The sequence below is a fragment of the Haplochromis burtoni genome, unplaced genomic scaffold (genome assembly GCF_018398535.1).
Source record: "Haplochromis burtoni strain Fernald_Lab_line unplaced genomic scaffold, NCSU_Asbu1 Contig_337, whole genome shotgun sequence".
Lineage (NCBI taxonomy): Eukaryota > Metazoa > Chordata > Actinopteri > Cichliformes > Cichlidae > Haplochromis > Haplochromis burtoni.
In genome coordinates this window covers 526,965-553,854 of record NW_024582698.1, presented here as the reverse complement: position 1 = coordinate 553,854, position 26,890 = coordinate 526,965, and the positions used below count along the sequence as shown (strand labels likewise).

At 41.9% G+C, this 26,890-nt stretch overlaps 1 protein-coding gene across 3 annotated transcripts in view; it reads right to left on the bottom strand.

Annotated features, from left to right (window-relative positions):
• Positions 1-2,701: 2,701 nt before the first annotated feature.
• LOC102294324 (SH3 domain-binding protein 4) overlaps positions 2,702-26,890 on the bottom strand; it is a 50,383-nt gene continuing 26,194 nt past the window's right edge. For 2 of the 3 annotated variants that reach the window (XM_005942348.3, XM_042228640.1), the window contains exons 3-5: positions 23,963-26,319; positions 5,833-6,021; positions 2,702-5,417 (exon numbers count right to left, since the gene is read on the bottom strand). In XM_005942348.3, coding sequence (XP_005942410.1) covers positions 5,193-5,417; positions 5,833-6,021; positions 23,963-26,319 — 2,771 coding nt within the window. In that variant the 3' untranslated portion in view covers positions 2,702-5,192. Of the gene's footprint in view, positions 5,418-5,832; positions 6,022-20,213; positions 23,733-23,962; positions 26,320-26,890 lie in introns of those variants that run through there. The other variant, XM_005942350.3, reaches the window with a different exon arrangement.

Sequence of the window (26,890 nt, the reverse complement as noted above, 5' to 3'; positions counted from 1 at the left end):
GCCCGGTACCAAACGACTCACGGACCGGTACCGGTCCGAGACCCGGTGGTTGGGGACCGCTGCTGTAGATGATGAGATACTCAGTCTTTGTATATTTACATTGCTTTTTTTTTTTTTTTTAAATACCACTAACTTTTCCAGTTGTTTCTTTCCCTGCCTTCCAACCTGCATGAGATGTGTTGCTGGCCATCAAATTCAAAATGAGTTTTTTATGTTCTACTGTGTATAAGTTAATTAAATTTTTCACAGTGTCCCAACTTTTTGGTGGTAAAAAAGGGTTAGAGATTTCTGATTTTAGGCAATGGATGGCTTCTCTACATTTTTAGAGAACGTTGAGTTCCTGCATCATGTGCCACACCACAATGAGTCCAAATTTAGAAGCAGCATTATGGAAATGGAAATATCATTCAGCAAGCATGAGCAGAAAGAGAGGCAAGGACATAAAGACTCAAACCCCAGTGAAAATGTACAAAGTGTGCAAAAATTGAGCAGATCATTGCTTTTAACATGTCTTTTCTGGTTCGTACCTGTGCATACTGTGGAACCTGTAGGCATTTATGAGGCTTAGACTATAATCCACTTATTCAACAGTAGAATGTTTCTCTGGAAACCAAAGCTTTATGCCTATTGAGTGCAATGATTAAAAATGTTAAACCCCAGCGAACGAACATCTCGGACACGTCGGAAAAGACAATAAAAAAAGTCAACATGTCGAGTGAGTCGTCTCTTTGTACAGATTATCCCTGGATTTTGAAGCTAAGTACAGAGCTGTGTGCTGTTCTGTAAGCCCTGTCACCCTGGGGAGCTCATTACTGGCACTCCAGGCAGGGATTTGAAGCCTGTCAGCCCATACCCTACTGTAATTAATTCTACTCCTTTTGGCTCTTTTTTCTCCTCCATTAATTTGTGTATTTAATTAATGTCTGCTTGCTTTTACGGCACAGAGAGTGAGAGACAGAGAAAGGGGTAGAGAAAGGAATGGAAAGAGAAAATGAGATACAAAGTTACAGACCTTTTTTTTATATGGAAATCCTCTCAATTATCTGAGTAAAGAAGCAGAGACACTCATTTTTGCTCAGTCAAGATCTGGTGGCTCTTTGCTTATATGCTCTATAATTAGCTGTCTTAACTCAACATAACACTACTATACTACTATATATGACAAGTGATTAGTAACATATGACCTGTGAATTTTGGAGACACAGAAGCTGGTGGTCTAGAAAAGTATAGTGCCCAAGGCACATGATGTGCTTTGAAACTAAAACTAAAAGGCACTGCTTTATTTCTGTCTAATATTCTGCATAACATTATATTTTTGACAGCACATTTATGGCATCTGGGTCTAGCAAGGCAGCTGCAATTTCTTTGTCACCAATTCACAGAATTGATCAAACACCTTGGCACAATCACTCTTGCTGTTTCTGGGTTAAAGTCCATAAAGTTTCTCTCAAAGGAGATGCCAGTTTCCAAGAGACTCTTTAAGCCCAATCACACAGGCCTAGAGACTGGTTGGCAACTGCCTCGCTACCACCAGTTGCAAGGCAAAATTAAGTATTGCCTGAACAGATGTAGTGGTTGCTGATGGTTGCTATGAAATTAATTGCTAATTGAGTCATGCACCGATCAGTGACACTCCCCATATTCACCACGAGTTGCTAGGGGGGAAAAACTGCATTCCTCCAACTGGTTTGCAAGTGGTTTTGGAGGTTGTGTGCTGTCGCTGAATGAGATTGGTAACACAAAGATCTAGGCCTGACTGACTGAGAACTTAGCTTTGCCATGCACCATTTTAGCATTAGCCATCTTCTCCCAACTTTTTGCACACATGCTGTCAGGCCTGTCAGTTTTCTTCAAGACAAGAATCTTTCCATTCTTGGAAGACTGAGCAGTTTATCAAAATGAGCTTAAGTTTCAGATGTCAAAGAGACGTAAAACAGCAAAAGGCAGAAAAATCAAAAAACGTTACCTTTACCACCAAAGTAACTTTCCAGGAAGTTATACTTATAAAGTCTGTGTCATTCTAAAATTCCAGTATTCTCCAGTACATTTATGTTGAGGAATTTTTGAGTTCTATATGCCTCTCCTTTAAAGTCTCTAGTTAAAATCCTCAGTCCAGATAGTCTTTTATTTGGTGGGGACTACACTTGATTACCAAGACGGGCATGTCACTGCAGACTATGGTCTTTTCACAGATGGCTGCTAAAACTCACTCATCAACTGATGACAAAATTAATTTCATACTGACCCAAGTGGACCCCAGTAAATTTGCAGTTGTGGAAACTATAAAAGCCTTCCTGGTCATCTACACTGGTGATTTGCTCTATGCACGTGATCAAGAACCTCCAGCCCCCATCTTTAAGAAAATGGACAGTATAATGAGAGCAGTTCAACAATGAGAAAAGGGACTGGTACATATCATCGACCCTTTTTCATGCTACCTGAGCCTCCCTTCTAGTTTCTCTTGGTCTTGCAATGTATAGCCAGAAACTACCCAGAATCTCTCCTGCATCCCCACCACCTTCAACTGCACACTTTCTCAGCCATTGTTTTTTTTTCCACAAACAGAGCACTGATAACACCTGAAACATGACGGCCTGTCTCCCATGCTTCAGATAAGGAGTTTCCTGACTGTGGTGATGGTGGTGGGGGTGAGGGGGTTGTTTGCGCAGCCAGCAGCAAGTCAATTCTCACGAATGTCGTGTACAAATATTTACATTTTATTTAGAGTCTCTTCCGTAAAAGTATGCAGTCACAAAAAAGGTTTTCAACTCAACACTGGCTGTGTCACTAGCACATTATACAGTATGCAGCACTGGGACGAAAGCTAGAGAAGCTTTGATAGACAGTGTCATTACAACAGTGGTCTCAACATTGTACATGGTTATTTGTGTAGAGCTCTACTTATTTTTGGCAAGCTTTATAAAAAACACAGAAAGAAAAAAAAAACAGATTTTGCATAACAAAGATGAGAGAGTTCAGAACTACGAGGTGCGAGTTTGGTTACTATATGGAGGTACAGGCTCAAGGTAATCGTTAATCAAGACATAAATCCTTGATGGACCAATCCTAACACTCAGTCAGTGTTCTTGATTGTTTAGTTTACTGTGACCCATATTTCAGCCAGTCAGTTTAAGGTCCGCATTACGCAGGACACAGTGAATCATGCCCCATCTCCACTGTCTCCCTTCCATCTCTCTACTTTGTGCTTTTAGGGCTAAACATGCTTCACTTTTCTCCCCATAATTTCGCCAGTGCTCTTCTCCTCAACTTTACTTTATCCTGAAATAAAATTAGCATCTAAACCCCACTTGCAGAACCACATACTTCATCATGATACTACCGTTTAGTAGAACAAAAGCACTCTCCCAAAGCACAATGCAATGCAGCTCATTAAATCTATTCTGTTTTGAGTCATTCTGGAGCAAAGTTACAAAGTTTGCTCTCACAAACCTAGCAGTTTTTTAAGGTGAACCAATTATACTATTCCCTTTGAAAGTGGTCGTTACTAACAATGAACACGGCCAAGGTTTCAGATAATGAGGTCAGCATATGTAGAAGGGATCCCTGTGTGTCAAAAGCTCAGGCGTCATGCTACTCTAAATACTCTTTCAGACATTTTATTTTTACTTTTGGTGCTTTTTTAATGTCATATGCTCACATCTCAGGCTATGAGGATAGAAGCTCCACCTATCTGCTGTTCATGCTTTCTTTGCGAGGGGCAGCCAATCAGAGGAAAGTTGGCTTAAAGAGGTGAACAGAGAGCAAAAGTAGCTTGTTTCAGACAGAGGAGGAACTGAGGGGCTGCAGAAAGGCCATGTATGAACTCACGAAATGCTACTTGAAATTAAATGAGGTCCACTCTGAAACAGAGATTTTCAGATGCAAGTCACATGCATCCTGTCAAAGTTCCTTTAAAAGAGAGTCTCATAACTTAACAATTCATTTGAAATGCCTCCAGGCACTTATTTGGGTGAGATAGAGGCAAAAGACCTGCTGTGGTGATCCATAAGATTTGAGTGGATTATCTAAATTAACTTAGATTTCAATGATCTGCAGGGAATAAACACTACACTACCCACTTGATTTAAAAAATGATTCTGTCTGATTCTGTCCGAAAATAATGTTTTAAACAGCCCGCCACAGTTTGACTTCTACTACCATCTTGTCTGCTGCACAATTTTTGCACAGATTTTAATTCAGGACTCTTTGAGAGACCTTTCTCTCCCACAGGCGGGCACGATGCATTCACACTCCTCACACAAACTGGACTGTGGCGGGTTAAGCATGCTCAAATTGCCTAACGGGAGTGCATTCTAAGTCAAACATGGACTGTGGATGTCCATGTCTGACATTCTGAGTTTTGGAAAGGTTGGGACAAGTTGAGTGAACTAGAACAAAGTGAGTATGGCTCAGGTCGAGGGTGATTTATCAATTGATGTTTAGAAGGTCAAGTTTGTTACAATAAATTTAATCAGAAAACAATATAACATTTTTTAGGAGGCCAAAACTCATAAGATGATTTAAAACTGACACAAGAGTTTTAAATTTTGCTGAAACTAAATTATCAGTTTAAATCTAATAAATCCATTGATTCATGTTCTACAAAAACACTGCGCGTTTCAGTGTAAAACTGAGTGTACAATCTTCAGTCTCAGATCTTCGAAAATAGAGGACACCAAAATATTTGGATCACTGAAATTTGAAGGACTGCAGTGTGGGAGAAGCTGAAGACAGACCAAAGGTGATGCTTCTTCTTCTTAATGTATAAATAAATAGAACAGATCTGACACGTGAGGATACGAGGATACAATATCTAAAAATGTCTTTTCTTAATAAAAATGTCGGTCTTGGCATTCAATCCACAGATCTTAACCAAATGGTTGCTTAAAAAACTGCTGTGCCATAATAAGAGTACAAAAATACATAACTGTGCAAGACTGAAGCTATTAAAAGAGTCTCTGTGAATACTGCAAGCTCCATAGAGCACTGTATTGTTTGCTGGGGACGTGGGGCCTGTCTGGTGATGTTGCCCTGGGCACGAAGAGCTGAAGGCAACGCTGCAGGAACGACAGCAGTAGTGGCATTCAGAGTGAGCAAACAGCTGATATGCAGCATTTCAAACGTTGCAATTTCAAAAAAAAAAAAATTGCTCCTGAAGAGCAAGGTGTGCTGGTGTGGGGCAATGCTTGGGTTCAGATGGCATAGTCATCCTGAGCAGAGGGGCTGAAGGCGGAGCTCCGCAGGACATCCAAGCAGTTGACCAGGATGAGCGTGCCGGTCAGGTGCTTCCAGCGTTTGGTGATGGGGTTCTTCATCTTGTCCAGGCCCATGTGAAGCTCTTGGATCACATCCCTGTAGCTATCGCCAATCTGAGCTGCCCACGTGACCAGGAAGTCGTATGCCGGCTTCCACATGGCCTGCAGACAAGAAGAGAAACAAACGTGTCATGATCTCCTGGGACACTGACATGTCGGAAAACTGTCACCGGCTAACAGAATGATACAGATGCACTCGGTCCACTTGTGATTTTGACAGAAGGGAAAAGTGAAACATTTGTATTTCTCAAGATGTGTCACTGTTCCTTTAAAACACAATAATCAGGTCAGGAATCACCTACACTTTCAGCTGCTTAGGTCAGCTGATTTCATCCTCTGAGAAACATGAATGTCTTAATGTTACAGATTCAAACAGACAAGCAAATAACTGAGTGTTCAGTCCTAAAACATAATAAAGCTGATCAGGCTTGTACAGAATGGATTTGTTGTTTTTGCCAGTTGCAACTGAAGTTGTTGTTGTGTGAAATCTTTTTTTGGGATGTTAGGACACGCATACCTCGCTGTCCACCACCCCGTTCTTGTCACGGTGTGGTGCCTCGTAAGCATCCATTTGTTGGCGCGAAATCTTGACGAGCCTCTCGGCCATCTCCCTCCAGCGGCCGGCTACCTCCACGGCAGTGGTGAGCAGGACAAAGTCCATCACCAGTCGGGCTACAAGACCCTGACAGTCCATCTTCAACAGGGCCTGCAGAGAAAGGAGAGGGAGAAGATTTCAGATATGGGTTCTAAATAAATTATTCACCTTTGAGTGATGGAGGTCGATTCAGAATCAATTCCTGAATCTGAAGAATTCTGGTTTGGAATCAGTGTTTAATTTCATTTCATTTCATTTCAATTCAATTCAAATTTATTTATATAGTGCCAAATCACAACAACAGTTGCCTTAAGGCGCTTTATATTGTAAGGTAGACCCTACAATAATACACACAACATGAACATACATACAGTGTGTTCACAAAAAGTCTGTTTAAGGTGCAAAGTGACCAGACGCCAGACAGAAGTCACCCTTTACAAAGATACAATTAATAAATAAATGCACATCTAGAGGTTTCAGTTTTTTCCACAGCTGGCCTCTCTAAACCACTGCAAATCTCAGCTTTGTGCATTTTTTACGAACTTCGTGTTGGATGTAGAAGTAAGAACCTTGTGTTGCTTCAGTAGCATATTTATGACATGAGGAATGCAGCAGCTCAACACTGATACACACAGGATCCAATATGAGGTCCAGTACACAACAATGACATGTCTGATGTCCAAAGTGTCCCAACATTTTCTTACAAAATTCCCCAGTCTGGTCAAAAATGTCTCTGGTCTTTTACCACGTTCATGATGTAGTTGGGTCTAAATAAACAGTAATTATCTGACTTTCTTCTAACCAAAAATAGGACAACTGAGGACAGAGAGAATAAAAACTAGGAAAGAAAAATGCATGATGCTAAAGTGACTCCTGTTTGTTTGAATTTAACTGGTTTGGACAGGAGCCCGGCCCCTCCCATCAGCCCCTGCAACCTCTCTGTCTCTGTCAATTCTGCCCAGATGACTGGTGATTGTGGGAAAACTAAAGACTGCGGAGACTCGCTGTGTTCCTACGGCGGAGAGGACCTGCAGCACGTCAGAGCAGATTTGCAAATCAAAATGAATCTCATGCAAATAAGTGCATTTCCACTAATGTGTGCTGACTTTATGAGTACACTTGTGAAGACAGTGTATTCTAGAGGCTTATATCCATTTATGGAGAAATTTTCATAAAATGAGTTGCAAAGTGTTTTTTCAGCTTTAATTTGATAGATACAGTGAAGAAGGGTCAGGAAAACAGGGGAAGACATGTGGTAGAAGGCCACGGGTTGGACTCGAACCCGGGCTGGCTGCTCTCAGCAGTGTGGCATGTGGTCGCCACATGGGGGGGGGGGGGTTACACCTGGAGTGCTAATCTTCAAGCAGTGCAAGTTAAGAACTAAGTCTGAACTAAGTCTGAATCCTGCCCTTTACAGAAGCTAGAAGGCCCAACAGCACTGATATTAACTTTAGGCCCAACAGTTTGATGTTGCCGTGCTGGTTCCAGGTTTGTGCCAACAACACTGATTTCTTTTTGATAGAAATGCATGGAAACTGTTTCAGATTGTATCACCAAATGAGGAACGAAAACTTTCTATTCCGAGTGTCCTCACAAAGACAGAAGTGCCAGCACACACTCGGATGCAGCCTTTGACTTGCAGGCTCAACAGAGCGTAGGTGAGTTTAAAGCTCCACTTTGGACCTCAGCTGGATGTGCAGGAATGTGTGGAACGACAGGATATTGGGGGGGGGGGGGGGGGGAGACTGGGGGAGGGGGTAAGGAATGCAGATGTCATGCTCCAGCAGCCCCTCTCGCTCTGAGAGAAAACCAGAGGATGAGATAGCGGCAGCTGGGGGCCAATCAGACGGCGTTTTGCTGTTCTGCTGGAATGCTGATCTGTCGCCACATTACATCAAAGACAGAGACGCAAACTGAGTCGATCAGACACTTCTGGACAAAATCTGCAGCTGAAGTTTGATTTGGACTTTGAGTGACAGACAGAATCACACAATGTTTGTTTGGTATTTTTCTGGATATCTTTGTGAATGTTAAGGGGAAGAGGATTTTAGCAATACAAGCACCTGTTTCCTTGCTAGATAACAACAGGAAATTCCTGCCAAAATAAAGGAGAACACTTCCTGTCTCAACACAACTTTAAGTCTCTAACAATATTACAATTTGTTTACTGCAGCAGAAACTGTTGGACTGACAAAGTCCAGCAAACATTAGGAAAATAAACACATATTTATTGTATTTCGTAGGTTCAGAGTTTTGGATTTTATTAACAAGGCGAGTTTAACTGAGATGTTATTATTTTGCTGTATACTGGTATTTTAATGTTTAACCCCTTAGCAGTCCTATTAGTCCCCTAAACCATCCAATGTCCCGTGGGCGGTACGTCCGACTGCTAACAGTTTAACTTTTTAACGTATTTCCAATAAAAGAGAATAAGCATTCCCACTCTGGACAAGGAACTTTATGAAAGCACACAAGAACAGAAAAGAAACACATGACACAATAAATATAAAAAGAAGTGAGTGGTCACTATAAAGATAAAAATGCAACAGCACAAAAACCAAGAACAATGAGCTAACACACCACCCTGTGTCCTGCCGCAGAGCACACAGCCATGCGGTGACCAGGGACCGAGGAATTCCAATGAAGGCTCACGAGTTAGACGAATCTCAGCTTTGAGGTTGCAAGCTTGAAGCAACTACCAGTACAACAGGGTCACCAACAGCCACTTTATTACCAAATATAAGCTACACAGTAATGGCTAATAAGAAAATGACTTTACTTGTGGGGAAAGGGTTAAAGGGGCGCTCACACAGGATGACTTGATGCAGTGACGTGGTGACCACACACCATACAAGTCAGCGACATTTAAGCCCCTTTTCAATTAGAACCTACTCAGATCAACTCGCCACGGTTTTCAGGGTTTTCCATTAGGTCACAGTACCTGGGACGAGGTCGTTTTTTTAGTACCTGCTCGGCTAGGGTTCCAAGCAATCCAAATAGGTACTAAATTCTGACGTCGTCAGACTGCATGCCACTGATTGGCTGGTCAGTAGTGTCACTCGATGAGTCTTGAAAATCATGAAAATCAAAACTGCCAATTTTGAAACTCGACAAGGGAAATGGCTACAAAAAACAACGCTGTGGTCCCTGAGTCTGACGAAAAGCAACAGACTGAGCAGCAGGTATATATTCGCTTCGATATCCACCTTTGTTGTAGCGTTCATCTTGCACATTTATTGTGTCGTGGGATGCACAGACAAGCATGCAAACAGGTACTCCTGGGTTGTAATGGAAAACCAGTCGATCCGAGTCGAGTAGGTACTAATGGAAAAGAGGCTTTAGCAACTTCAGGGAATGAAATAACTGCTGTCAGCGCAAAGTGGGCGGCTCCAGAATTAATGTTTTCATAGCTTGAAGTCAAGTAATTGAAGCAACTACCAACAAGAGTAAAGGATAGTCCTGATTGACATATGAAAGGTTGGTATATAGATTAGGGGGTTACCTAGGCTGCTTATAGCTGGATTGTCCCCTAGCAACCACATATCAGCTACAAAGCAATGCTGAGTGAGCTAATCACTTGCTGTTCCACAGGGGCATCTGAACTGAATGTGAATGACTGAAGCAGCCTACCTGCTGGTGCTACCTTCCCTAACATTGGCGACCCAGTATGTGTTAGGGTTGGAGGTAGGGTTTCTTTAACAACCACCCCTTTTTAAAAGTCAGAAACTTCATTGAAAATGCAACATCTTCTAGTTTCTGAAAATGTGCCTATTTAGCATGTTGCTAAAACAAAACCCAATAAAACCCTTAATCTAACACTAGACAGGTTACTGGCCACCTGGTAGACCTTATCACACTTTTCTAGAGTAGTAGCACAGTGGTGTAATAACTGTCGGCTGTAGCAATGGTCCTTATAATGATCACCCGGTCCATTACAGGCATAATGCCTGTAATGGACTGAGAGGTCAGTAATCCTTCAGTCTGTTAGGATTTTCTGCTTTACATTTTAAACATTATTATGTGTTATTTTAAGAATTTTGCTGCTTCAAAGTTTTATGTTGGTAAGCCAAAAACCAGCATTTTAAGTAAACATGCTACAAACCCTATCTTACATGTGATCTGTAATGCTGGAGCAGCTCCAGACACAGTACAGGTTCTATGAATGTTTTTTCCCTGCAGTAATGAGGTCTATTTCACTGTTTGAGTTTAAAGAAGATGTTCTGTGGATCCGCACTTTGGTCTCTTTTTGGAGCGTCTTGGTGGTTGGAAATCTTCTCCTTGCTGTAAATCTTTGATGGCATGTTGTAAAGTATTTATCACAGAGCGTGGCTCCCTCACGAGTCACCGAGTCTGATTCTAAACTAATAATTGCACTGCAGAAGGCCGAGCTGGGCACACTGTCATTATTGCCATTTAAAAAGCTTCTATGCAGTGGGATAATACTCTGCCTCTATAGAGGAATCAACTACTGTGCTGCGTTTTTCCAAAATGTCAGCTGCTTTATGTGTTATAGGACTCTCTGAATGTTTGTGTGTGTGTTTGTTAAATGCCACCGAGTTTGTTTCACTAGCTCAGCAATCAGTGCGCTGAAGCCCTGCAGCTCTCCCTGCTGCATAAATCATCTGCTTGTCAAAATGAGAAGAAAATTCCTCCAGACATATTTTCAGAGATAACGGCGGTGTGGAAACGAACGAAGCGGGTGGTTTCGGTGTCTGTTGTTACACACCAAAACACACACACAAACAGAGAGAGAGAGAGGGTGCCTTTAGACCTGTAGAAAACAACCAAACTAAAGCAATGACAATTTTGATAAATGATTTGTTTCTTCCATTGTCCTGTTGCAGTTCTTTTCCCCTCACCTAGAAAACTGACAGTCAATCTCTCCACTTCAATCTCCTCTTTATTATTTTTCTATCCCATCTTCATTTTCCATCTGACTTCCTCCACCTCACCCATTTGCAGCCTCTGTGCTCTATCTTTGGCACACTTCTTTCTTTCTTGTCTGTTCTTTCTCATCTCTTTACCACTTTGCGAGCAGTGGTATCAGCCTCAAAAACTAAAACATTGGAGAGATTGGAGAGCCCAGGTGCTGGTTTTTACCCTGCATCTGAACTCTCCTAATTCTTAAGTAACTCCCCCAAAAAGGCAGAATCTCCTAAGCGAGCTGTTGTTCAGACAGTTATTCCAGAAGCAGCAACTCACCACACCCAACCACTGAAGGAGGGGGAGGAAGAGGAAGTGGAGGGAGGAAAAAAAAGAGGAAGGAGGCCAGGGATGGGGAAAAAAAAAACCTAGATTGATCTGTGTACAAAAATGGCATAGCAAAGCGCAAATTGCATATAATGGGCCTCGCCATTTTTCAGAGCCTTCCTCCAGAAATAGGATGTTATTATTATTCCCAAGCTCGATTTGCTCCACTGATCTCACTGCAAGTAATTCAGTGGGGTCAGATGTTCAGCTGCAGAGCTGAGTGAGAGCTTTGAAATGAAAATCCCCTTTTAGCTCTGAGATACAACAGAGGTCCCCCGCCCCCCATGTGGTCCCACGCCTCAAGATCTTGTGGAATTTCTACACCGGCATCTGACTGAAAGGAAGAACAGGACGTGGGGTTTCTTTGGTGCTGAACAGAAGACATTCAGCTGAAAGAGCAAAGCTCACAGTCTTTTTTTAAGGGTGACAGAAGGAAATGTGTTTATTACATACTAAACTTAGTGAGCCAATACAAAATTCTCTTTGTATTTGATGCTTTATGTTGAAACAATGGAAATTTTTCTTTTGATTTTCCTGTTGTTGGGTCAGAATTAGAGCTTAAACGATTAAACCTATGACCTCTAAGTGACCGTAACCCTCATGGTCTTCCAAAGTCTGGAAATAAGGGGGCAAGCAAAGTAATCATTCAAACTGACATGCATCATAATTTAATTATTTTACAAAAGTCCTTGTTGCTTTACATAGAGTTTCAGAGATCAGGTTGATCAGTGATTAATTGCACAGCAGACGGTTCATCTAGTCCAGGGATCCCCAACTCCAGGCCTTGAGGGCAGGTGTCCTGCAGTTATTAGATGTGTCTGTGATCCAACACAGCTGATTCAAATGGCTACGTTACCTCCTCAACATGTCTTGCACTTCTCCAGAGGCCTAGTAATGAACTAATCATTTGATTCAGGTGTGTAGACCCAGGGTGAGATCTAAAACCTGCAGGACACCGGCCCTCAAGGCCTGGAGTTGGGGACCCCTGATCTAGTCCTTTGACTTTTTGGGGACTTACCTAAGCTGTACTTGGCCTTTTACCAAGAGTCAGGTGGGATAGACTTCATCCCCACTGGACTAGTTAACAATAGAGACTGATGGATGTTTAGAATATTAATATTATGAGTGACATACTAATAATAATAATAATGGATTGGATTTATATAGCACTTTTCAAGGCACCCAAAGCGCTTTACAATACCACTATTCATTCACTCTCACATTCATACACTGGTGGAGGCAAGCTACGGTTGAAGCCACAGCTGCCCTGGGGCAGACTGACAGAAGCGAGGCTGCCATATCGCGCCATCGGCCCCTCTGGCCAACACATGAAATCATAAAGGACTGATTGTGGTGGGAATTCAGTATTTTTGTGTACTGTGTGAAAGGAATGAAAGCTAGAAGATGTGTGTGGCATCAAAGACCTTTCGCATACCATAAATTGTTTTGAGCAGCCACCTATCCCACATGCTCTCATAAGCCATGAAATTCAGAATCACAATACTTAAATTTTCGACTTTTTGATCATTTCTCCCACCACAGTACGGACGTTGGTTTCTGTTACTCTATGTCAAACAGTAATAGAAACCAGTGTCATGTTTTTGTTATTGAAACTATGATATATCTCTTGACAATGTTGCTGTGAATGGATGTAGAAAAAAAAAGACCTGAAAAAATCTCTAGATTACCGATAATATTACCATATTGTGATACTTGAATTTTTTTCAATACTTGAATTTTTTACTTGAATTCAAAACTTATTTGGTTGTACAGCTTTAATATGTTTTTCAGCCATTATAATTTTACAGTATTAAGAATAACATTTTGCATGGCTTCATTAAATATACTGAAGCCTCTTCACTATAACTGATTCTGAATAGTTTTGTACTCTTTCCATTTTTAGATTTGCCTGAGTTTGTATGGAAGTACCCTACTCATCTATGAGGCATTTATCTTGACCAGACTGATATGGTCCAGAGACCTCAATTACTTTGAGCAGGCACAGAGCAACCCTGAATCCTAATATCAGAGATGCATTTGAAAGTCCTGCATATCCACTGACAAGAAAAGCAAACTAACATCAGTGTTACTGAGGAAGCCAGCACTGACCTGCCACCATCGAGATGGAACCACAGAGATCGAAACACAAAAGCCTAATCAGACTTAAATGATGCTCAGAGGATATCTGGAGAAACCTCAAAAAATGTTACACATCATACTGGGAATACCTCACAAAGTTGCAAGGAGATTATTTTTTTTTCACTCTTTCAATGAAAATGAACAAGCTGCCACAGAAAATCAGAATCAGAATCAGAATCAGAATGGGGTTTATTGCCAGATGTTGAGGTTTACAACATTAGGAAATTGTTGCGGTGCTTCAGTGCAAACAATAAGAATTAAAGTGCTATGTAGAAAGAAAGATATGTGCATGAGATATACATGAGATATATACATGAGAATAAGAATTATGAGTGCTACGTAGAAAGGTATATACATGAGTGCAGGTGGTGATCAGTGCCAAACATGAAATGATGCAGTGACACAGCGTAGGGTCATGTGTTAGTGGTGGGAACAGTCATGTGGTTATTGTTCATGTGTCCAACAGCAGAGGGGAAGAAACTGTTCTTATGGCGAGAGGTTCTGGTGCGAATGGACCGGAGCCTCCTGCCTGAGGGGAGCAGGTCAAACAGACTGTGTCCAGGGTGAGAAGGGTCAGCTGAGATCCGAGCTGCACGCCGCAGTGTCCTGGAGGTGTACAGGTCCTGCAGAGATGGGAGTCTGCAGCCAATCACCTTCTCAGCAGAGCGCACAACACGCTGCAGTCTCTGTTTGTCCCTGATAGTGGCTCCAGCGTACCACACGGTGATGGAGGAGGTGAGGATGGACTCGATGATTGCAGTGTAGAACTGCATCATCGTCCGTGTTGGCAGGTTGAATTTCTTCAGCTGCCTCAGGAAGTACATCCTCTGCTGGGCTTTCTTGATGACGGAGGTGATGGTGGGCTCCCACTTCAGGTCCTGGGTGATGGTGGTACCCAGGAAGCGGAATGAGTCCACAGAGGAGCCACAGCACACTCACATCAGTGTCCACACTGAAAGAGTCTGTGGAGTTGGTCTTTTCAGTCATTTAAAGACCCATTTTAAGAGCACCACAGGAGGTCCATCACACTCCACTACTTTCTTCAAAGTGATCACTGATGATAACGGCATGTAACACTGTTACATTTACTGTTGCATTACTACTGCAAATGACCATCAACAGAAGGTACTTTCAGCTGATCCCCTATTTCCCAAGAGGCCACCACAGTGGATGTATCCACATGTTGACTTGCCACATGTTTTTGCTCTTCCTCACATTTTACTCAGGCTTGGGAGAAGGACTAGGACTACAGCAATGTGAGACCCAGTCAGGCTGGGTTTGTTTGTACCCCTCGGAATCGAGCCAGGGGTCTTTCAGACGTAAGGTTAATGTGTTTAAGTAATAGACTTAGGTGTCTATACATTTCCCTTTAACCATCCAATCCTTGTCATAACATAAAATGACTGCATTTGCAAAAGAATTTTAATAGTTGTAATAATACATGTTTTGTCATTGTCATTTATATTTCTAACACAAATGCTGGCAAATTATCATAAAAATTGGATGTAATCAGTTTCCATCTCTGTGTGCAAGAGAAAGACAGAAAGGTTATGACACTGACTTGTCAGAAAAACATTAAACATTTACAAGTTTATTCCCTGAGACTTTTATGATTTAGCTGCAGAGAGATTTTCCTAATATTTCTACTGCTTTAGCCATTTTCCATTAAAATGAACACTATTACTGCAAAGGCAAATCAATGTTGGCGAGTGAGTAAGCATCTAGCAGGCAGGTTTACAGTTTAGTGTAAAAACCTGAACGTGCCCAAACATCATGTTGAGGTTACAACAGGCCATGAGCAGATAAGGGGAGAGGAATGGAGTGAGTTAAAAAGAAACTTCAGGGGGAGTGCAGGACCGAGAGAGCCTGTTAAAACTTGTCCAGAATTTCTCAATCACACAGCACTCGGTTTAGGGCAACATAGTGTTGAAATCATGTAATTTTCTTATAACATCAATAAATATTGTTCAATTTTTTGACATGGGTGGGTCTCTACTAACCCCTGAGGGAGATGTCTCGCTCTTTGATATAAGTGTACTGTTATCAGGAAACCTTAATGTGTCTGAAGTATGTGAATCCCTTGCAACGCCCTAGAAAAGTAGCATTGCAACTTTAAAAAATAAAATGATTTAGGTTATATGTTAAAACTCAACTTTTCTGCTCTTTTTCTTAGGCTCACAGCAGTAGTATCTCCCAAAACATTAAATCTGAATGCTTGCATGGCATCTACAGCATTTTATTGAACATTAAGAAGTGCTGCTTGATAATAGCTTTGTACAATTTGAAACAAAGCATGAAAAATTAATAGAAACAACTACAGTTTATGACAAGACTGAAACTCTCAAGCTGCTGAAATTCCTTTTTAATCTAATTTCTTCGTGAACAGAATGCAACCAAATGACACTGAATGAATTTGGTGTCCAGCCCGACACTATGAAATCGTCTGCTGAGGTTTTCCTGCTGCTGTGGGTGAAGCACAGGAAAACACCAGCAGAATCAACACTGAGCTGAAAATGAAACCACGTCACATCATTTTCTCTCTTTGCTTTTCCATAACAGTTTCACAGGGAGGGTCTCACATGCTCCGACATGCACACACAGATTAGCTACCAAAACATATAATAAAAAAATCTCAGATTACAACACACACACACACACACACACACACACACACACACACACACACACACACACACACACACAGAGTGACTTCATTCTCTGCTCCTGTATATATTTTCATAGGAAAAAACTATCTGCCGCTACATTATATCAGGCTTCTAATTCTCACTTATAGAACCTTTAACAGAAACTTGATTATACTTGGACCTAATTGCAGATTTCATGAAATAAAATCAGAAAAGTTAGAAATCTGTGATTTTACACTGTGTCAGACATTTTTCATTCTACATCTCAATTTTCCCCCCGACATATCTTTGTCACAAAACCCTTACTGTCACGCTCTCTTGCTCTGGAGAGTGTTCTCGTGTGTGTGCAGGTTGCCGCCCTGGTGCATGGAAGTTAATAAGATTGTGAAGCAGCTGGATGCACACACCTCATGCCCATTCTTTATCACACTTCTGTGCTTTTAAAGGCAGGTTTCTCCCATCCACCTTCCCCAGCAAGTTCAGCTTCAGTAGCTGTAACGTTAGACTCTTCTTTTCATGCTTTGGTTTTTTCACAAATACATACCCGCTGTTTTCATCTTTAGGAAACTCTTAGTGTGTGCTTCATACCCATGTGGCCCCCAAGAAGAATTCACAACTGACTTCCAAGCTAAACTGGAATTGGACTTTGATTATCAACCTACCTGCCTGCTTATCAGTTAGTTACCCTGCTTTCCTGCAGCAGAACAACAGCAGAACTCTGGCTCCTCTAGCTATGCTCACCACACCAACTCTCTCCTTTCTCTGGTCTCCAGAAGCCGATACAGACTTCCAAACCTGTCTATTCCCCCAGGTTTTTAGATTATTGATGTAGATGCCTCCCTTACTCAATCAATCTCCCAGAACATTGGCTCAGATGGTAAGCTACATCCTGTCTATCTTCATCTGAAAAGAACGACGATGTTGCCATTAAGCTAGCCCCAGAGGGAGTGGAAACACTGGTTCCTTCTTATTGGCAAAGCACACCTGATCCAGGTAACCAGCAGCAGGTAGGGCAGGGATATCTCAAAAACAAGCAGGATGCTGGCCTTCAAAGACTGGAGCTTGACACCCCAGCTCTAAGAGGTCGAGTCCTTGTCATGCTGTGTAGGGACTGTTTGTGGGTGTTCTAAATTTCCTTTTACCTATTGCTTGAAATCCAGGGATATAATACCAAATACAGATTCCCAAAGAATGTCCCGATGCTCCTCCGATAAATATGGGTGAACTAACATGGAGAGACTGACATGAAGCCACAGTCAACCAAGACCAGACAACATGATCCAGACATAGGAGGAGGCCCTCCCAACTGTCTTTATGTTCCCTCCTCCATACACTCTCAAGTAATCCAATGGGCTCAATGCTGTGAGATTTGCATGCCAGCCTCGCGTGAGTTGAACCAGAAACTTTATTAAACAAACATTCTGATGGTCTGCTCTGGAAAGGGAGGTTTATTCTTATGTGTCAGCCTGCTCGGTCTATGCCTTAAATAAATCTTTCCTACAACCCCCATCAGATCAATTATAACCTCTGGACCCTACTAGAGCAGGGCAATATGACCAAAAATATTTATTACAATATACATTTGAAAATTTGTGATAACGATATAACTGACGATATAATTGACACTAGACAAAATACTTTACAACTCCACAATTTTATCAATGCAAAAAAAAATCACTGCATTTTCACTTAAACAAGAAGCTGTTTTTTACGTGCATTAAAGTTATATAAAAAATTTAACAGTGCAAATGCAAATTCCTTGCTGACAGTTTAACCAAAAGGCATTTCCAGTGGAAATTAGCCGACATATCCTCAGCATAACCACGTATAATATCCACAAAACTTAAAAATACGGTAATATTATGTTGTATCACTCCGCGAAGTTCCTGCCTACGATAGACTTTCGAGCACCGTGTACCACATAAAATAGTTTCGAGGTCAGTAAACACAACCAGAATTCATACATAAGGCACACGGGATTATAAGGGGCACTGTCTATTTTCAGAAAAATCTAAATATTGATTTTAATAAACAATAAAAGGTGAATCAAATGGACCATTATGGCAAGGCTGGGATGGTCAATTTGGTAAAGTAAATCCGTTGGGCATCTTTCTTTGCCTTTAGACAACAATTTGATGGCAAAAGAGCCAAACGGGACAGGCAAAAAAAAAAAAAAAGATTTTAAGTGTGCCATATTTTCCAAAAAACACGGTAATAACCACGGCCCGCTAGCATGCTCTACCAAAAATAGTGCTTTGTTCTGTATCTGACGGACGAAAGCTAAACCAGTTCCACACCACTGAAGTTGCAGCATTTTTACAAACCAATTCTGGTTCATCCGTTTCATTCAACGATCCTGTCATGGTCCTGGGTCGGTGACCCAGCGCTTTTAGTTTGTTATCATTTTCTAGATGATGATTGTTTAAGTTCTGTGTTATTTTCGATCTGCCTCTGAGTCTGCGTCTGTATCTGTCTGTCTATGGTGTCTCCCCATCTGTTTGTGAATCTGTCTGTTTAGTTCAATGTCTTGTCTGGTTCCATGTATCTGAGTTTCCTGTTTTATTGTGAAGGTCCGTGTCGTATGTGAGTGTGATCAGTTTACGTTTCCCCTGTCCCGTCAGCCCAGATTCCTCCCAGCTGTGTTGCCCTCCTGTCTCTCATCCCCTGATTACTGGTGTGTGTATTTAAGCCCTGTGTGTTCTCCTGCCTGTTGCCGGTTCGTCTGTGTACTCCGTGTCAGTCTGTGTAACTCCGTGTCAGTCTGTGTAACTCCGTGTCAGTCTGTGTAACTCCGTGTCAGTCTGTTACCCTGTGTTCCACGGTGTCCTGTTCCTCGTCTGCGTCTCTCTGCTATTCATCATCCGTTGTCATATGCTCCCAGGTCTGTTATTTTTAGTTCTCCCAGTTTAGGTGTCTTTAGTTGTTTGTTATGCCCCACTGTTTGTTTGCCACTACACCTCTGTAAATAAAACCACCGGTATCTCATCCACTGCCTGCATCTTGGGTCCTCCTTCTAAATCCACACGGCTCGCCTCGGCAGCCGTGACAGATCCGCTTTCGCCCTTCTCATTCTGTGTCGCCGCCATGCTTTTTCCGCCATTTGCGCATGAAAACAAAGGCACTGCGCATGCACGTTTTACCCATATTCTATCGCAATATTTCATTTTATTATCATTGCCCAACATTATACCAGTATTACCATGAACGGTATGATATGGCCCAGCCTCCCTACCAACAAACCCTTACATTGGAATAGGTTTTGTTACTGTCCTTCTGAAGGGAATACAGTAATCCTTGAAGTCTAAGATTTTCTAAATCTTTCCACTTCAAAGCACCTTCTAAATTGCTCACCAGCTTAGAGATAGGTAATTTATTGATCCACCATGATTTTCACCTTCCCAGCATTCCTAATGACACCAATTCAGACTGTGAGGGTCAGTCATTTAAGGTGTGCAAGGATTTTTGTAAAATGCCGGGTGCTTAGGTTAGCCTTTCCTTTTGGTTTCACCCCAAAGAAATATATATATATATATATACATATTAGGGGTGCAAAGATACTCGTATCGATATTGAACCGTTCGATACAGTACTTTCGGTTCGGTACACATTTGTATCGAACAATACAAAATTTTGAATTTATTTTATCAACTGCTGTCTGTGTTGAGAGCTCAGTGGATCTGCGTTCGACTACTCTGCCTAGGCTGCACTGTCGAGCGCGGATCCACTGAGCGCAGTGCAAGCTAGCAAGACAGAAGCTAAGCTCATTACAACATGGCAAATTAAACCTCCCCCACCCGCATTCAGATCTGGCCTTTGGAACTATTTTGGTCTTCATGTGACGTATGACCCTGAAGGTAAGCGCGTCATGGACAAAAGTAAAACAGTATGTCGGATGTGCCACGCAATGCTCAATTACATGGTGGGAACTACTGCGTTAGCGCAGTTAGCTCGTTAACGTGTTGGCCGTCCAGCCCCACGCACGGGGCGATCCGCGGTAGCTCGTTAACGGAGATTTGCCGTGTTGTGGCGTTAACATCATTTCAGATTAATGCTGACAGCACTAGTGGGAACACAACGAATATGATTTCACATTTACACCGACATCATCCTAGTGCAAAGACAAGTGGAAGCAGACAAAAACAACAAGCACGCATGCAACAAACTTTACCCGAGTCATTTAGACAGCCGTTAGCACATGATTCTCCTTATGGGGACCTGATATGTTTAATATGCTTCTGAGAATATAGCCCAGAAGAAGCATATAGTATAGCTTTTATTTTGGAAAGAGCCATTTCTCTGTAATAAACTCTCTTTTCCAAAGATGAGTGATTTCTCATAGTTGCTCATTTTTACTGTTAAAATATCAATCTGTTCATAGACATCATCCACCTGCCTCAGACAAGTTCAAATTGGTCCTATGTGCAGGGTCTGGGTCAAGGAAGACAATGGGGTCGCATGGATTGCAGGCGCCTACTAGTCCACAACTGCATCTTCTGTTTAGTTTGGGAACAATGAGGCAGGAAACATCTGCAGGTTTGAGATCCAACAGACATAACTTGGATCATTTCCATTATCCACAACAACAACAAAACTCTCTTTACATACCAACAAAACTCACATCTGACTGTCCTACAGGGCCAAACTATTACGTGTGCGATGGAAGCTATATTCACACCACTATTTGTATTTACGCACTGAAACAATTCCACAAAAGATGTATTAAATGAAATAACAGTCTAGCACTTTTTAGAATTTAAAACTTCCCTAAAGCTCAAAGCAGCATCTGAAAGGGTGAAATTGAGCATAATAATAAACACACCCCATTAACATCAAGTTTAAGCGTGGTGAGATTTAACCTGTGAGTTTGCCTCATGATGGTGTTTTTACCGTCTACTGGTGGAGTATAAACTGCTCCACAAATAAATGGTTTGTAGACAAGGTAAAGGGAAAGTACATTAATGGTGTAAATGCTTTTCTTTCTTTTTTTTAACATAATGCCACTTTATTTTTCTGTTGCCAACTGAGCTGTCCATAAATCTGAAATCACTCCCCATTTATTACACTGTTTAGGATGCTAAATGTTCATGTAGTCCACAGCATGTCTCCCCTTTACTTCCTTTAAAACATCTACCATCTATGGCTGTGTTATTATGAGAAATAAAATGCTTATTTTGTTTAGATGAGACATTTTTACAGCATTATAACACAGATTTTTTTTTTCATAATGACTGAAAAAAATCACAGACTCCAGTTAGTCACACAGAGACAGCTGAAATAAATCTCCAGCTGTACTCCCAAGGTATCGACAGAGAAGTCAAGCTTGTCCCTGCCTGTTGATATAAACAAACCTTATGGAAAAAAAAACACTAGAATGCACTGTATTGCTCTTTGAAAATCACTCTCAGCAAACCAAAAAAAATTCACTTTAATCCTAGTTTAGTATTCTGACTACTGTTAAAAAAAACAAAAACAACAAAAAACGTAGCTACACTAAGTTAGTTAGTGTAAGAACACCCTGACCTGATGGTGGCGCCAGAAAATACCCGCGGTTGTCGTAATATTAGAAATAATATTTTAAATTGAAACCAGCTAATTGGTTTGAAGTGTAATAAACACTCAGATAATCCAACATGTTGTGGAAATTAAAAAATGTAAGAAAAGAATTGATGGATTTATATGAATATAAGCACAGCAGTACAGCCCTACTGATTTTACTCCTGAATAAAACATCATGCAGATGTATGGGGAATTAGTCTGAGTGACAGACTTCCCTGCTGTTCTGCCTTCCTGTTACGGTTTATAAAAGATCTGCAAGTTACTCACATGGCAGAAGTAAGTCTCAAATCGTTGTCTTGTTTCTGCCTCTCCAGTGTGAAGATTTGCTCAGTTTCTGTTCTAAACTACAGGAAAATTAGTTCTGGACGGTTGGTGGACCAAAACATGGCTTATAAAAATGTCACCTTAAGCACAGACTCTGGAACACAGCATACATCAGTGGCCAAGTTACAATATAAGCACATAACATAATCATCTCATAACATAATACCTTTTGTGCCTCTGCAATACAGGTGCAGCTTAAACCGAAGCTCATAATCGTTGCAAAGGAAGATGTATTGCAGGACTGGATGTGTGCATATATACATACAATGTTCCTTTTCTCTACTAATAATCAAAGCACACTAAAAGAGCATCATACATTTTAACACAAAGACTGCTCTTTGGTGCAGCCACAGTGCTTTTGATTTGGTTCTCTTTCGTCTAAAAATAGATTTCAAAATGGCACGTCAAATGGCACACAGGCGAATCGTTGGAGAATGTCCCCCCGACACAGAAAATAGCTCAATTTCCAGAGGAGGGAAGATTTGATCACGCAAATGATTCTGCTTTCGGGGGTGGGGGGGAGCAGTGTTTGCACATTGGTCAAACGAGAATATGTACGCTGGTAAAACAACCGTTCGTGATACCGAATCTGAGTGATCATTGTGTGCTTTGATTGTCCTGAGAGTAACCAGTAGTTTATGTGTAATCCAGACAGGAATAACATAAAAACAGGCCTATGTTCAAACTACCCAGCAGGGCATATTTTCAGTCACCACCTTTTATTATGTTCTTTTCCATACTGCAGTTTCTCTGTCTATAAATGTTTCTAACTAGTGTTTACAACCCTGTGCAAATTACAGTGTTTCTGCTCGGCATTACTTCAGCTGTAAGATGTCTGTGACCTCCGAGAAACTCTCAGCAGGATAATGTACTGATACAGAAACAAAGCGTAGAAACAGTGCCTCAAGTCAAAAGGGGACACAGCGCACTAAAAAGTAATATTTCAGGGGCACACAGACATGTAAAATGTAAGTCGTAAAATGAAAAATGCCAAATTTTACAGAGCACAGTTCCACAAACAGTGTGTTTAGGCATGTAAGGATGAGGCTCGATATCCAGACAGCCTGAGGCGCTGAGGCGAAAATCCACATTTCCATGACAGAAGATGTATAACTGAGTGCCAGACAGAGCTGGTTTGCACATTTACAGTGAGCACAGCTCAGCATTTTGGCCTTTCCCCCTCCGAGAAAAAAAAAAGGCTGAATGCACTGAAAAGAAAAAAACACAATACATAAGCATAATGACCAGGCTTCAGACACATCTGTTCACTTTAGAAGAAAAGCCCCAGTAAAATCCCTAAAAATGTTAAACTTCGCTAAAGCGTTCCACATTTGATATTCTACTTAAAGCCCAACTGAAAAAAGAGACGTAAAGAAAAGGGTTTTTGTTATGAGCTGACAAGCACCTGTGTTTCTTTCTAACTGGCTGAGCTGTATCGCTATTCCTAACCCCTAATGATAACCTAAGAATACGGGATTTGTTTCCCAAGTTGTCACAACCACTAGTCAAAATCATAGTAATTGGAACTGACACAAATGAAAAACATGCATTTTTCACCAAAAAATAGAGTTTGGGTTACTTCTCATCATCAATCACAATTCAGTATCATTGTTTCCATTCCTGAAATGTCTTAGTGTACATACCAGAGTAAGAGCCAGTTTCATTAAGCTCTCAACACTTTTTTTTCTTTCCTGGTATTTGATTTATTTGCACATAAAGTAAAAAAATTACAAGTGCAGTCTATGCTATCTATTGGATTTGTAGGATCAGCATACTCATGGGGACAAAGTATTCTGCTGCTCTGCATAGCTCCTCGGTCCTGATTAGACCCCGATGCCTACACAGCAGTTATTGACTGCACTCCCAGCAGAATCAGTAGACTGGACCACAGCCTAAATCCTAAGGCAGCTGTGGGAAGATAACACAGCAGAGGGATAATTTTGCTTTAAGAAACAAGTGTCCAACCAAGGGGATAAAGAACAAATAATGCCTCTAATTGGACCAATGAAGGCCATAATGTATCGACATGAAACTGAAAAGTTAAAACAGAAAAGAACAATTTTCATTTCTTCAAATCGGTTGCTCAAAGAAAACGCTATGTCACTGCTACAGAGGAGGATGCCAAGGTAGTAACTTACTGTCAGGAGTTCTTTCTGGAAGGACTTCCTCTCTTTGCTCTCGGCATTGTTGCAGTCTTCCTTCAGCCTCTCCAACACTGATGCAACCCTCTCTGGTTCGCTGTCCAGCTCAGCGCGGCAAAAATGCGTTAAGGGTAGGTTGACATATCCAAGTGCATCTGCGAATGCTCGCCAGTTGCCAATGTTCTCCATCAATATAGTTCTTACAGAGGCGTAAATATATGTGAGGAACTTGCAGGGCTTCAGTATCTGCTCAAGTAACAATGAGGTTGTGAGGTCAGGCCCAGTGAAGTAAATTGGCTTAACTTTGCCGACCACCAGCACATTCTTACAATGAACAAGTCCCATTCTGCCCTGATAATATCCAATGTACCATTCTTTTGTCCACAACTGGCCCTTCAGCTTGATCTTCTCCTCACTTAACAGAGCTACAAAATCTCCTTTCCTATATTCAAGCAAGTACTGATTTTTTGTTTGTCGTATGACAGTTTTGATTAACTTTCCAAACTTCAGGTTGTTTATTCTCCTGTCCTGAAAAACAGGATACTTAGTGGCAATGGCAAGAGGAGACAAGACAATCTTACCAACTTCCTTCTTCTTCAGGAATCGCCGTTGCGCTGATGTCTTTGGGCCTGCTTTGGGTGGCGGTGTTGGTGTCTGGACACAAAACTGGGCCAGTATACAATCTTGGTCATCTTTGACCTGGATTCTTAGGGTGAAATCCGACACATCGTCTGCGCGTGATGCAATGACATAGACAAGCCTGCTGACTTTGCCTAGCTTAACTTGGAATCCTCGAACTACCCTGGCCTGCTCACTAGCCTTTACCTCATAATTGGCCATGTTGGAATAAACTCCTACACGAAGGTCCTGCGGTCGTGACAGGATAAACTGGTGTTTGCCCCAGAGCTGGAGAGCAACTGGTGGTGCAGACTGGGCCTGCTTGCCAACCTCACTCACCAACAGTGTCTTTGGCGCACAATCATGGCCGAACATAGCCACCACTGTTTTGAAGGATGGATGGATGTGTTTGGGACCATACACTCCCAAAGTTATCTTCTTAACCACATGCTCCCAAACTGTGGAATTTGGAGATAAGGATTGAGCCTGAGCCACGACACACACGTACATACATGGCTCAAGGTTATCCAGGCACACCTGGACTGTGTCTCCATACATGTATGCCTGAGGAACAGGAGTGTAAGGTCCCTCTTTACAATCACTTCGTACACACAAGACTTCAGTAGTCTGCCTGCTCTCCATTTTTACCACAACAGACACTTTCATCTCCAGGGTAACAGTGGTTTTGGTTTCCATGTTGCTGAGTTTAATCTCCACCACAGGGCTGACAGTGGTACAGCGGTCACTGTTGAGCTCTAGCGGCGGGTCTAGCAAAGCTTTAATTGAGATCTGCTGTGTATCCCCAGGGGCGACATGGCCCTCTGGTACATGGATGCTGATGCTGGTTTCCGGAAGCTGGACAGCTCCACCTGAGCTGTCTAGTCGACATACGATGTTAGTCTCCACCGGCTGCGTTTGGCCCCAGCCTGGGTTCTGGCCAAGGGAATCCAAATCATGGCAGGACCTGGCCAACTTGCGGTGTGTAAGCCATGCAGTCCGGAAATCCTCCCTGCTCTGAAACTGCTCTGGTGCTGGTGCTTTAAGGCCTCCAAAGAAACTAGCAGAGGCCTGAGGAGCATCGGACTGTGCCTGCAGGATGGATAACTCCGACAGACTGTAGGAACGTTTGCTTCTAAAAAACGGGTTGTCTCTGCGCATAACCTGACCGACCCCCACAGGACTTACAGGGTTCAAACTGATAACACCGCTGCCAAAACCATTAATGTCAGCAGTGCTGCTGGTGGACTTGGGCAACGATGGAGTGACGGTATCAAACAGAAGAAGATCAACTGATTTTTCATTACTGTTTTGATCAAGTGAGCTCTGGGGACCCCCGTTTAGAAAGGGATTTGTAGAGGTATGGTTAGTTGCAAAAGGATTTCCATTTTGGAAGGTGGTTGGTTTAAGAATCACTCCTGCCCACTCGCCTAGAAGGTCCATTTCTTTGGCTGCCTCCTCATTACAGTCTCCCACAGTGTCAATCATCCCACTGTCGCTGAAGGACGAGTCTCTGTAGTTAATGGGCTCCACATATGCTGCAGGAATGTAACCCATCTCTTTGTTATTGTGGGCATACCACCACTCTCCTCCTGACGAGTCCAGAACATAGAGGCGATCTCCTTTAGAGAACTTCAGGGTGGTGAAGCTAGACGGGCAGTAGTCCTTAATGGCAACAACCTCCCTGGCAGTGCCAAAGGAGGCAGTTGTGTCCAGTCGTAAGGCACTGGGAGAAGGCACTGGAAAAAAATAAATAAATAAAACATGAAAGTGTGATATTTTTGTGGTGAAATACATCATTATGTATATAAGGCAAGTGCTAGTCATCAACTTTTCAGTGTTTCTATAGAGAAGTAGGGTTAACTTCTAAAATTCTAGAAATAGGGCTTTAACAAATTTTTATTTATTACAAATTATTTCAAGAACTAAATATTTTTTGTCTACATATGCAGAACCTGGGCCATTTATATTCAGCTATGGAGTGTCACTACTAGAGATGGACCGATCCGATATTACGTATCGGTATCGGTCCGATACTGACCTAAATTACTGGATCGGATATCGGAGAAAAATAAAAAATGTAATCCGATCCATTAAATATCACGAAAACACCTCACAAAACTTGCAACACGCCGTAACTCACCTCAGAACGTTAGCACGTCGGAGCAGTATGCATCAGGTGATAGAGCGGCTGTGGCATGCGGGACCTGTCGTGGTCTGGATAGCATTTGGAGCTTCGCTAGCAACCCGGCATTTCATCTCCGACAAAGTTATCCCCGAGAGAAGTAAAGCAAGTGTGTAAGTCCATCT